Source organism: Alexandromys fortis, unplaced genomic scaffold (genome assembly GCF_014885135.2).
Source record: "Alexandromys fortis isolate MF-2015 unplaced genomic scaffold, M_Fortis_MF-2015_v1.1 scaffold_161, whole genome shotgun sequence".
NCBI lineage: Eukaryota > Metazoa > Chordata > Mammalia > Rodentia > Cricetidae > Alexandromys > Alexandromys fortis.
Window position 1 is genome coordinate 2,458,013 of NW_026068073.1, and position 13,474 is coordinate 2,471,486.

At 47.7% G+C, this 13,474-nt stretch overlaps 1 protein-coding gene across 1 annotated transcript; it reads left to right on the plus strand.

Moving 5' to 3' along the window:
- The first annotated feature begins 624 nt into the window (after window positions 1-624).
- On the plus strand, window positions 625-12,884 carry LOC126488068 (sialic acid-binding Ig-like lectin 12). The gene is made up of 7 exons (XM_050121265.1): window positions 625-1,084; window positions 1,280-1,549; window positions 1,743-1,790; window positions 2,994-3,251; window positions 4,333-4,426; window positions 4,772-4,853; window positions 10,550-12,884. Exons 1-7 carry the CDS (start codon window positions 655-657, stop codon window positions 10,736-10,738), a joined length of 1,371 nt encoding a protein of 456 aa, XP_049977222.1. The 5' UTR covers window positions 625-654; the 3' UTR covers window positions 10,739-12,884.
- Window positions 12,885-13,474: the final 590 nt, after the last annotated feature.

Consider the following 13,474-nt stretch of genomic DNA (forward strand, 5'->3'; position numbering starts at 1 on the left):
GACACTCTATGCGAGAGCTGCGTCTCCACAGCCTTTGGTGGGTTTCCGTAGGGAGAATGCTCACATCTACCCCTTCCTAGCTGTTGTCCACTCAATCTATGGCTCCTCCACTGATGCTCCAGGGGCCTGGGATCCGTCTCCCCCTGGACAGTGGTGCTTTGGGAACATAGCCCAGGTTGCTGTTCAGAGGGTGTGCCCATGACAAACTGCTAAGGGAGAGAGGAGAGGCTGGTTGCTCCCAGGCTGCATCTCCCAGCCCCTCTTCTCCCCTATGCCCTAGATTCATCCCCAGCTCCACCAGTATCATCAGCCTCAGGGGAGGCTCTGGGGGCTCTGGATGAAGCAAATCCTTTTTCACTGGGTAGGAAATGTCGCGCAGTGGCCAAGGTTAGTACAGAGAGAAAGAAGACAGGATCAGTCCCTGTATGGGTGAATTTGAAAGAGGCAGTTGCCTATCTGGGTGGTGGGTAGCTGATCTTCATGGCCCAAGGGCCCAGTCAGTGCCTGGGTCTGAAGCTCCTCCTCCCAAGGCAACCACTGTCCTGGCCTCACCCCTGCTTCGGGTGGGGCTTCCTCCAGGTCTTGCATCTCTTAGTTCCTCAGAGAAGAGCCCAGAGAGTCAGACTTGTGGTGGCCCTGCAGCTTCAGCTTGACATGCTGCCGCTGTTGCTGCTGCTGCTCTGGGGGATGAAGGAGGTAGAGGGTGGGGCTGATGCCATAGAGGGTTACAGCCTGGATGTGGAAAAGACCGTGGTGGTGCAAGAGGGCCTGTGTATCCATGTACCCTGTAAGTTCACCTACCGCAAGGAGAAATGGACTGACTCAGACCCAGTTCATGGATACTGGTTCCGGGATGGAGCCGATACAAGGCAGGATCCCCCAGTGGCCACAAATAACCCAAAGCGGCCAGCACTGCATTCGACCCGGGACCGATTCTTCCTGCTCGGAGAACCACTGAAGAATAGCTGTTCCCTGGAAATCAGAGAGACCAGGAAGGACGACGCCGGGTCATACTTCTTTCGCCTGGAGAGAAGAAAAGTGATGTTTAATTATAAGCTGAACATGATGACTCTGCAAGTGAAAGGTCAGGCGGGGCTTGCAGAGAAGCCACCAGGGAAAGCCATGGGCGCCACAGGGCAGGTCTGGGGTAGGACTCCGTCCTGGGAGCAGTGGGTCTGAGCATCAGGGTTCCGGGGAGAAGCAGAATCAGAACCGGGGCTTCCCGTGACGCTGAACCTCACCCCATCCTGATCCTCCATTTCTCCCCTCTCCTCACCAGACCTCACTAACACCCCCCACATCCTTGTCTGGGAGACCCTGGAGGCTGGCCGTCCCAGCAATCTGACCTGCTCTGCACCTTGGGCCTGTGGGTCTCCCTCCTTCTCCTGGACTGGCACCTCTGTGTCACTCTTGAGCACCAACACCACTGGTTCCTCAGTGCTGACTGTCACCCCCCAGCCCCAGGACCATGGCACCAACCTCACTTGTCAGGTGACCCTGCCTGGAGCTGGTGTGACCACAAGAACGACCATCCGTCTCAACGTGTCATGTGAGGCTGGGCAGGGCAGCCTGCCTGTTTTTCTAAGGCAGAGTGGTCCCCAGGGTGGGGTCAGGGTCTGGATACTGGGCCCTAAAATCCTGATAAGGGGGCGTGTCGGGATGGTGGGCCCCTGCCATACCCACCTAGACAGCTGCTAAGGATGGAGGGTAGTTGATGAGTCCACTCTGTCATTCTCTCTTAGATGCTCCAAAGAATCTGACTGTGACCATCTCTCAAGGAGCTGACTCAGGTAGGAGCTTTCCTGGGTAGGAGATACGGCACCTCTTCAGCTCAGACAGGAATTATTCCTGGGTAGGAGATACAGCTCCTCTTCAGCTCAGACAGGAATTATTCCTGGGTAGGAGATACGTCAACTCTTCAGCTCAGACAGGAATTATTCTTCTGCATCCTGAGCTCACCTGGAGTTGGCGCTCCTTGTTGAGGAACCACTGGAGCATCCTCTCTGAAGGCACCAGTCAGTGTCCACCTCTCGCTCCCCCAGATCTGCACATGCCCCTTGACCAGCACAGGCACAGGGTAACATGCACACAGCAGAATCACCCCATCCAGGACCTTCTCCCCATTTATGGATCTGCCTGCATGCCCCCAAAGCTGTGCTCTGGGTTCTTGTGCAGAGACACAGCTACATGGTTAGACACTGAGGACACACACTCTGTTCTCAGACGTTCAGTCTCCAAACTGTAGGTGATCAGTGTCCTGTCCACATCGGATGGCCGAGCCTGGCCTTGTCCCCTGAGGTTCTGAGAGGAACAAGATGTCAATAGCAGAGATGATCTTTGGTCTCCATGACTGCAGTACCCAGCACAGACGGATCCAGTCCTGTGGGTTTCTAATACCAATGTGTAGTAAGGGCAGGGTGTTCATTCTGCCACCAGCAATGAACAGTGAATGGGTTTTGTATCTATGACCACAGTGTGTGTCTGAGTAATAAACTAAAAGCAGGGAATGTGGCTCAACTGATGAAAAAACACTTGTTGAGCAAGCCCCAAACCCTGGCTGGGTTCCATTCCCAGGACCACATAAGCTGGGCATGGTGGCCAATCAAAAAAAAACTAGATGAAACAAGAGAATGGAGCTAGTCTGGAATACTTGAGAACCTACCTTCAATTCTCTCTCTCTCTCTCTCTCTCTCTCTCTCTCTCTCTCTCTCTCTCTCTCTCTCTCACACACCCCCCCCCACAAACACACATTTGTCTAACTCTCTCATCATCAGTTCCAAATATATGCCTGGAACACACGTTCTCTCCAATTTTGAGGCGTATGGTCAGGCAGCTTACACTGAAATTAAGCAAGCTTAGATTCTTGCTGTGGTGCTAGAAAAAGTTTGTGTTTTCCTGTCCTTTCGTCCCCATCGGTGTGTCAGTCCCCCTTTCTGGACTCTAGGGTCCCTTCTCTTAATCTCATCACACTGTCTCTGTCCCTTTCTCTACAGAATTCATAACCCCAGAGAACGGCTCATCTCTTCCTGTCTCTGAGGGCCAGTCTCTACGCCTCCTCTGTAGCACCGACAGCTATCCTCCTGCAAACCTGAGCTGGACCTTTGATAACCTGAGTCTGTGCCCCTCGAAACTGTCCAAACCTGGGCTCCTGGAGCTGTTTTCCGTACATCTTAAGCATGAAGGAGTGTACACCTGCCAAGCTCAGCACACCCTGGGCTCCCAGCACTTTTCCCTGAGCCTGTATCTACAGCGTGAGTGACCCGGGGGGTGGGTAGAGGGTGGCAGAGGCAGGTGGCAGGAGGAGGTCAAAACCAGGCCCATGCTTGCGGTCTTCCCATGAGTCCCCTTAGCTTCACAGGAGAGCTGAGCTCCAGGTTGTGCTGAGCTGTGAAGACTGTAAAGGGTCTCACTATCTTATTCCTGCGACAGGGAGGGTGTGCGGGCCAGGGAGGGAAGTCACCTTAGGATGCAGCAAATCCTGAGGAGAGGGGCTGGGACTTGGACGGGTGAGCTGTGCACTCAAGGTTCTTCCTTCTGTAGGCCAGGAGGAAGGGGCATTTTCCAAGAGTATAAAATTCAAGAGAAAAACTGAACCTACACAAAGCAGAATAAAAACAAATGCAAAACAACTCAGTAGTCAACCTGTAGTGGTCCAGACCCTCACTGGGGGATTCTACGCAGGGCTCTACTACTGAGCCACACTGCCAGTCCCTCACTGGGGAATTCTAGCCAGGGCTCTACCATTGAGCCACACTGTCGGTCCCTCACTGGGGGATTCTAGGCAGGGCTCTACCATTGAAGCCCAGTCCTGGTCCCTCACTGAGGGGTTCTAGGCAGGCATTGAGCAGCTGACCTGTATCTCAAGCCCTCTTTAATTTTTATTTTGAGATAGGGTTTCACCAAGTTGCCCAGGCAGTCACTGAACTCAGTCTCTAACCCAAACACCCCTGAACTTGAGATCCTCCTGGCTTAGCCTCAGAGATAGCTGAAATGACAGACATTCTTCACACATCTGGCTGTGATGAAATATTCCTTTACCTGTTTGTGAAACTGGGGTTGAAACCCAGGCACAAACGTATATGGAGAGACGTTTAATGATCCAATAAAAATGCAAAATAATCCTATGCTGAACAAGATACCAAACTAAATCAAGACAAACTGCTGCCTAGCCTTTTTAATGTCCCCTTTGCCATCTCTGGTCCTTCCATCTGTCCCTTCCAGTCAGGTTCTGGCATCTGAAATAGGGGTGAGGAAAACAGGAGGTCTGGCTTCCTGCAGGGGCTAGGGGAGGTAGGAGAAGAGGGGAGGTCTCTTAGGGTTTTCTATCTCCAGGCGGTACAACTTTATCTGAAGTGACAATGGGGGCCTTTGTGGGTGCCGGAGCCACAGTCCTCCTCTTCCTGCTTTGCGGCATCTTCCTCCTGGCGTGAGTATCAGTGTCAGTGGGGACAGGGAACCTGGGGTGACAAGGGAAAAACCTGGTACCTGACCCTGAGCCCAGGCCCAGAGGGGGTCCTGGGCAGGTGGGGAGCCTGAGGTCAGGAAGAGCGTGGTTTAGGCATGTGGTCTATGTGGAGGACTCGGGAGTGTTGCAAACCTCAGGCCCCACTGTCCCAGATGGTGGGAGCCACCTTTCAACACAGGAACCTCTGTAACAGGACTACTGGCCACCTTAACCGGTGGCTTAGTTGCAAGTAAAGTGTGGGGGAGAATGCCAGCTGTGCCTCCTCCTGCCCACATTGAGAGGGTTCCCTGGTGTCCTTGCCCCCAGGGTGAGATCCTGCAGGAGGAGACCAGCCAGATCAGCTGTGGGACCTTCCGATCCAAACGCCCTCAAGGGCTCGGTTTCTCAGGTGAGTGACCAGCATCCTCCTGCCTGAACACCACCCCTGAGATGGATCCCAGGTTGTTCCACTGAGTGTGGCCCAAGTTGGGTGTCCTGTGAGCAAACCTCTCTCCATCCCCAATCCCACAGTGCAGACTTGTCCTCCCTGCTTGTTCTCTGACCAGGAAGAGAGGAGAGCTCGGCTCATCTTTCTCCTTTTCCCCTGTTCTACCTCAAGTTCATGGGTTCTCATCCGGTTTCCTTCATTAAGATACCAAGCTGCAGGACCCTCTCTGCATTTTGGCTCCTGCCATGACAGAGAGAGAGAGAGAGAGAGAGAGAGAGAGAGAGAGAGAGAGAGAGAGAGAGAGATGTTATCTTTCTTTCTCCATCTCTCTTCCTCTTCTCTTCCTTTGTCTCATTCCTCCCATTGTCTTTCTCTATCCCTTTGTCTCTTTTTTCTTTTTTAGTTTTTCTCTCTTCCTCTCTCTGTCTGTTGTCTCTCTCTCTCTCTCTCTCTCTCTCTCTCTCTCTCTCTCTCTCTCTATGTCTGGGTGCCTCTTCTTCCTTCCCTTTCTCTCCCCTTCCTCTATCTCCTCTCTCTGTCCCTCTCCTCCTCTTCCCCTATTTTTCTTCTTCTCTCTATATCCCTCTCTTTCATCTTCTGACTCTCCCTCTCTCAGTGTCTCTCTCTGTCTCTCAGTGTGTCTCTTTCTCTTCCCCCTTCCCTAGCTCTTGGCCTCCTCTGCCTGCTACCATGACCAAGTTATTAGCTTTATCCACTTCCTCTGCATTTGAATAACTGTTCCTGGATCCCACTGAATATAGTATTATCTCCAAAAGTTCTTAGGGAGGGTGGGCTGATGTTGTAGCTGCTCAGCTTTCCTGCTGTAACATGAAAAGCACCATAGGCCATATGTAACTGATGCCTATGGCTGTGCGCTAATAAAACTTTATTTGTAAAAATGAACAGTGGGCTGGAATTGACTTATTGACTGGTTTAGAACATAAAGACCCAAACTCCTCAACCCCATGTGGTGAAATGGGAAGCTTGCCTCAGATGCAAATTAAGATGGTGCCGAAGTATCAGTTACTAGTCTGTGTGTGTATGTGTTTCAAAGGTCAACTTTAAGTATTGCTCCTCAAGAGCCATCCCTGAGACCTGCGGCTTGCAGATTAGGCTGAACTGGCTGTCAGGGCACCCCAGGGATCCTCCTGTCTCTGCCTCCCAGCTCTGGATATATGCCTGCAGACCACCTCCAACCTTTTATAGTGGGTTGGATGGATTGAACTCAGGTCTTCAGGACCATGCAGCAAGCTCTTTACTGACTGAGCCATTTCCCAGCCTTGATACTCCTTTGAGTTTTTCCTAGATTCAGTGAATACTGCCTCTCCATGCTCTGTCCTTAGAATTATCTCTGTCAACCTTAGGGAAGTTCTTAGTGCTTCTGCAAGAGGGCTTTAAGTAGTAGACTTCCATGTGTCCTTGTTTTTTTCTTTTTCCGTGTGTGTGTTGTGTGTATGTGTGTGTTGTGTGTGTGTTGTGTGTGTGCTGCATGTGTGTGAGAGTGTGCATGCATGTGGATACTCGTGCAAATGGAAACTTGAGGTTGATCTTAGGGATCACCCTCACTGGCTCTTCCACCTTGTCATTAAGGTGAGGCCACTCAGTCAACCCCAGAGATCACTGATATGGCTCGTCTCTAGACAGCTTGCTGTAGGGAGCCCCTACCTCTGCTTCCTAAAGTTGGAATTACAGGTGTGCCACCACACCCACTTGGCATTCATGTCATTTCTAGGGATCCAACAGCTAGAATTTTGTCTCTGAGACATTGTTCAGGTCCTATCACTTCATCTATTAGTGAAATACTGTGTCCGTACACAGAAGCCAGCCGACCAGGTGCCAGGGACCCATCTTTCAAGATCCTTAAAGAACCCTGAGCTCAGTCATGTTTATTGTAGCCAGAGGTGGTTATACCAAACCACTCAAACAACAAAGACCAATGTATGAATATGATGTAAGAGATTTATTGCTGGGAAGATAGGCTGTATGACTAGTTCGTTTCTTATCTATCCTCTCTCTCTCCCTCCCTCCCTCCCTCCCTCCCTCCCTCCCTCCCTCCCTTCCTGTCACCGGTACTCTAGATTTTGGTAACCCCATGTAGCACACACAGTTGTGTATTAGAGGCCTAGGATTTTTTCATACTGAAAAACTAAAAGTTTGCACTGAGCGACAGCTCCCACTGTTTCCCCAGCCTTTGCTTCCCAAGCCCCTGGCCCCCACCACTCTTCCCTCTCACTCTGTGAATTTGACTCCTGCAGACACCTGCTATATGGGACCACACTGTATTTGTCCTTTAGTGACTGTTTTTCCTTACTGAAGACATGTGCTCAGGATCCGTCGTGTGGTAGCATACCACAAGATTGCTTGTCTTTCTAGAGGGTTGGTAATATTCCACTGTGTGCGTGTTCCTTCAGCCAACTTCTGAGTTTCTTCTGTGTGTTCACTGTTGTGATGCGCACACTCAGACATGTGAAAGACCAAGACTGCACTTCAATTATTTTAGCTGTGTGCCTGTGTTGTTGGGTCATTACTTCCACTTTTCATTTTTTGAGAACTTGTCATACTGTTTTCCACGGTGGTCTGACCATTTTACATTTCATCTCAAGTACACAAGGGATCCCACTTCTCCATCAATGCTGGCTGTTTTCTGTTTTCTTTTGTATTATTTAATAGTGGATATCCTGATGAGTGTGAGGTGTTATTTCTTTGTGGTTTAACTGTACATTTTCTAATAATAATAATAATAGTGAATATCTCTCTTCTGTATATCTTTCTGGAGAAATATCCATTCTAGGTCTTGTCTATTTTTCCAGTGGGGTTGTTTGTTGTTGAGATATTCTTTATCAACTCTGATTCTTAGTCCCTTGCCTGATGCATGGCTTCTAAATATTTTCTGTAGGTTTACTGTGGTTTTGGTTAGTGATGAAGGAGACTGGATTCTGCCATTTGATTATTCCAGGTAGAGGGAGGAACAGGCACCAATTCTCAAAAACAGGAGCAGCCAGTTAGTGAGAAAGCGGCCCCCAGGGCTGTGTGAAGAGACAAAGGAAGCTGGACCTCCTCCACAGGAAGTGAGTTTGGAGAAGTTGAGTGTGTAAATCAAGTCTGAGCAAACCACTTTAAGAGCAAAAAGGAACAACCTAACTGCAACCTCCACGGAGAAGGAACACTCTAATTTTTGTAGATGCCTCTGGATGCAGCAGGCAGGAAAACCTTTCACAAAGGAAGAACAGAGGCAGAGGCTTAGGAAGGAGAGTGGAGATGATGTGGAGGGAATCTGGACTGGCTGGTGGGTAGCTCATGAAGCCGAAAGGAAGGGAACAGGTGTGGGCAGGAGATGGAGGATGCTGAGTGAAAGAGATCGGAAGCTGACTCAGATGTTTGCCTTGAGCAAACAGAAGAGAGGTGCCCATCTCTGAGGGTGACGAGATTAGAGGAAACAGTCTGGGACAAAAAAGGAGGAGTGCAAAATAACAAAAATCAAAGCAGTTACAAAAGGACAAACAAACCCTTTTCTCCCTCCCTTCCATATTACTATTATTGTTTAATTACATGTGTGAATACACACTCTTGAGTGCAGTACCTATGGAGGACAGAAGAGGGAGCCAGATCCCCAGGAGCTGGAGTTACAGGTGACGTGGATGCTGGGAATTGAACTCTGGCTCTCCGGAACAGCAGTGTATTCTCCTAACCTCAGAGCCATTTCTCCAACTCTATGTGTACCATTTTCTGATTGACAAGGACTGAGTGTTCAGGTGCAAATGTTCCAGGCCCACAATGTTTCCAGTTATGAACTTTTAGATCTATGAGTTTTCTTTTTAAGATTTTATTTGTTTATTTATTGTGTGTTTGTGTGCGTGAGTGTTGCCCAGCCACGCGCACACGCAAGCCAGAGTGTAATTGTGGAAGTCAGAGGACAACTTTCAGGAGTTGGTTCTCTCCTTCCACTATGTGGGTTCCAGTGATTGAACTCAGGCCATCAGGCTTGGCAGCCATCTTGCTATCTTGCCAGCCCAGCTTAGAAGTTTTTAGCTTTGACATCACATGTCAAAAGCCATTCTGTGGAAACCAGACTTCTAAGTCTGAGCTTTGGTTATTCGCTGCAGTGTTTGATTACCTGCACCATGTGGTGCAACAGGTTCCTGTCTATGGCCCCAAGACCACGAGGTGTGTGGCCCATGGTTTTTCTTTTTCCTTTTTTTTTCTTTTCAAGACAAGGTTTCTCTGTGCAACAGCCCTGGCTGTCCTGAACTTGCTCTTTAGACCAGGCTGTCTTCAAACTCATAGAGATGCCTCTGCCTCCCAGTACTGTAATTAAAGGCATGTGCCACCACTGCCTGACCTGTTAAAAAATGTGGCTATTCAATACATCATCCACACTAGTCAACACTTTATTATAAATAGACTTTGTGTCCAACGGTCTCGCCCTGCTCTAGACGACTGTTAGTGTCCTGGGTACGTTTAAAGGAAGGTGAGAGAGCTGGACAGACAGCTCAGAGTTTAAAAGTGCTCTCTGCTCCTGCAGAAGACCCAAGTTCAAGTTCAGCACCCACATCAGGCAGCTCACATCTGCCTGTAACTCTAGCTCCATAGGATCCTACACCCTCTTTTGATATCCTTGGGTACTACACTTACCTGTTTGTTCTCTCTCTCTCTCTCTCTCTCTCTCTCTCTCTCTCTCTCTCTCACACACACACACACACACACACACAAACACACACACACATATAAAAGAAAACTACTTTTAAAACAGTACATGTAGGCAGGGTTAAACTTGGACACTCCTTGGGTTATATGTATTAATTAAAAGCATTGTCTCGCTGGTTAGAGGTGGTGCACGTCTTTAATCCCAGTACTCAGGAGGCAGAGACAGGAGGATCTCTTTGAGTTCGAGGCCAGTCTGCTCTACAGAGTGAGTACAGGACAGGCTCCAAAGCTACAGAGAAACCCTGTCTCAAAAACCAACAATAAATAAATAAAAGAGGCCGTGGTCCTATGACTGGCACATCCGTTCCACCTTGGATTATCCAAGCACCACCTCAGAATCTCACACATGTGTTCCTAGCACAATACTAGGTGTTGGGGTCAGAAAAACTGGATTATGGTTTTGACTGAGATTTTGGTTTGGGTTTCTCTTTATGGTCTGTTATGATAGTTCAGGTTGGCCTTGAACTTGAAGTGAGTCTCCTGCCCCTGTCTCCCGAGTCTAGAAGGGCAGCTGTGCACCAGGTTTGCCAGGGAGTCTGTACGAGTTGCTTGTCTACTTCCATCTCATCTTCAGTTATATAAATTAGAGACAAAATAGTATCTTACTGGTGGAGCTAGGAAGGCTGGGTGCTCATGCATGGAGAAAGCAGGAATGAAAGATTTCAACAAAAATGCACACGGGAGCCTGGAGAGTGGGCCCAGTAGTCACAAGAATGTGTTGCTCTAGCAGACCTAAGTTCAGTTCTCTGCACCCACATCGGCAGCTCACAGACTCCTTTAACTCCAGTTCTAGGGAATCAGATGCCCTCTTCTGGACTCTGTGGGCACTGCACCACATGCGCACCCCCCCCCCCCACGTCATTTAAAATTTAAAATGTATGTAGGTGAATGGATGAGTGCTCTCAAAGGTCCCTGCCATCCTATCCTGACTCTATCTTATCCTTTCTTTACAGAGTCCCCTGGTCGAACCCCAGGCTGACAACAGCTCTGAACCCCTGCCTTCCACAGCTGAGACAGCATCCTCGGCCGCAGAGGAAGACATACATTATGCATCCCTCAGCTTTCGTGAGATGAAGCCCAAGAGTCCACAGGGGCAGCAGGACACCACCACTGAGTACTCAGAGATAAAGTTCCACAAGTGACCTGCATGGCTGTGGCCATGGCTGGAGGAACGTGGCTACGCCGGATAGAGAGTGAAAGAGACTCGGATCCTGGCTGGCTCTGGAGAAGGACAGAGTCCACTAGGTCTGTGTGCACAGGACTTCAGAGCCATTCCTCCATCGCACAGGAGTTCTACTGCCCATTCCCAAGGCTCTGACAACCACTGGTGCCCAGGAAACCAAAGCTTGACTTTATTTTCATTGTTTGTGTGTGCATGTTTTGCCTGCTTGTATGTCTGTGCACCACTTACATGCCTTGTGCCTGCAGAGGTCATCAGATCTCCTGGAATTGGAGTTACAGAGGGTTGTGAGCTGCCACAGGGGTGCTAGGAATTGAACCCAAGTCCTCTGCAAGAGTAGCCAGTGCTCTTAACCACTGAGCCATCTCTCCAGTCCCTAGGTTAGTTTTCTAGATTTAATTTTTGTTTAAAAATTAGCACATATCGTTTACACCATGAGAAGTTTTGTTATATTTTCTTCCAAGTGTATCATGAACTTTGACCTTACTCATCCCTGTTACCTTCTTCTGTCTGTATTCTGTTAGCTACTCATCCCCTTTCTCTACCCAAACACTCCCCTTTCTAGTTTCATGCTGTATGTATTAGTTATTTTTCTTATATTGTTGACAAACACAGAAACATGAAGGGTGGAGAGGTTTATTCTGGCCCATGGTTTCAGACTTTCATGGTGAGCAGGGCAATGTGATGCTAAAGACAGTGGGTATATGTGGTGGAGACTCCACACATCTTGGTGGATCAGGAAACAGTGGGTTCAGGCCAGAACCAGAAGTAGATATTCATCTTCTGGGCCCAGCCCCAGATACCTACTTCTACAAGTTGGGCCACATGTCTGAAAGGCTCTGTGGCTTTAGAAAATATTGGCATCAGCTGAGTACCAAGTATCCAAATATATAAGCCTGTATGGAGCATGTACATTCAAACCAAAACTAGATGGGTGGATGACAGAGATAGATAGATAGATAGATAGATAGATAGATAGATAGATAGATAGATAGATAGATGATAGATAGATAGATGATAGATAGATAGATGATAGACAGATAGAAAGATGATAGATAGATAGATAGTAGATAGATAGATAGATAGATAGATAGATAGATAGATAGACAGAAAGATGATAGATAGATAGATAGATAGATAGATAGATGATAGATAGATAGATAGATAGATAGATAGAAGATAGATAGATGATAGATAGATTTGATAGAAAAGTAGATGGTAGGTAGATGATAGAAAGATGATATATAAAAGATATATGGTAGACATAAAATAGATAAATAGATGATAGAAAGGTAGATGTAAATAGATGATAGAAGATAGATAATATATAAAAATGGTAAACATAGATAAATAGATGATAGATATAATAGAAAGATAGAGGGAAGATAGATATAAAAGATAATTGGTATATGTAAGATAAATAGATGATTGATAGACAGAGAGATGAGAGATAGATGAGAGATAGATGAGAGATAGATGAGAGATAGATTATAGACTGACCATTTGACAGAGACACCGTTCAACTCTGCTTTGCTATTTTGAATACACTGATGAAAACAGCTCAGAGAAAGTGGCAGACAGAGTACTGTGGATGCTGAGGAGCTGCCCAAAGTGTCCTTTTCCAGACTTTTTAAAAAAACAGTGAATGTCTTCTGTGAAGGAAAAGCACTTTAGAATAAAGAGTATAAAGAAAAAAACTAACATAAGAGGAAAAACTGGTAATACTTAACATATTTTGCATTTTTTCACGTTCATGTGAACATACAACTGGACTAAACCTGTAATTGTGCTGTACATATTATACCTATCACTGCTATTAATCTATACTTTTGTGGGGTTTTGAGACAGTGTGATGGTTTGAATGAAAATGACTCCTATAGACTCATAGGGAGTGTTATAGCAGAGGTATGGCCATGTTGGAGTAGGTGTGGCCTTGTTGGAGGAAGTACATCACAGAGGGTAGGGTTTGAGGTTTCAGAAGATCAAGTCAGGCTCAGTGTCACTCTCTCTTCCTGCTGCCTGTTGATCTGGATGTAGAACTCTCAGCTCCTTCTCCAGCACCATGCTTCCTGCCATGATGATAATGGACTAAACCTCTGAACTGTAATCCAGCCCCAATTAAACGTTTTCCTTTAAAGAGTTGTCATGGCCATGGTGTCTCTTCACACCAATAGAGCACTGACTCTTGAGACAGACAGGGTCCCGTGTATCCCAGGCTGGCCTAGAACTTGTTATGTGTTTGAGGATAACCTTGAGCTCCTGAGCCTCCTCCTTTCAGCTTCTAAATTCTGGGGTCACAGGACAGGTATATGCCACATATTTTCATAAATATTTATCTATATGTTCAAGAGAGAGAGAGAGAGAGAGGGAGAGAGAGAGAGAGAGAGAGAGGGAGGGAGAGAGAGAGAGGAGTGCAGTTCTTGTTGAGTTCAGATCCCCTTGTAACTGGAGTTACAGTGATAGTAAGCCTTTCCAACATGGGTGCTGGAAACCCAGTTCAAGCCCTCTGCAAGAGTAGTATGCACTCCTTCTCTAGTCCCTGATGTATGTTTTCTGTCCCAATGTCATCTCTGTGGCTCTGTGGCCCTATCAGATGTAGCTGTGCAAATTCCCTATAACTTAGAAGACACCAGCCTTCCTCATTGAAAGCCCCTCTGTCAGTGCGCCTCTTAAACCTGGGAGGGGGACACATTTAAGC

What these genes read in the sequence shown, in the direction of transcription:
- LOC126488068 (XM_050121265.1), top strand. Translation starts at nt 655, where the DNA reads ATGCTGCCGCTGTTGCTGCTGCTGCTCTGGGGGATGAAGGAGGTAGAG. An exon ending in CTCTCAAGGAGCTGACTCAG is followed by an intron (nt 1,791 to 2,993) that starts GTAGGAGCTTTC and finishes CTTTCTCTACAG; the next exon opens with AATTCATAACCCCAGAGAAC. An exon ending in CCTGAGCCTGTATCTACAGC is followed by an intron (nt 3,252 to 4,332) that starts GTGAGTGACCCG and finishes TTCTATCTCCAG; the next exon opens with GCGGTACAACTTTATCTGAA.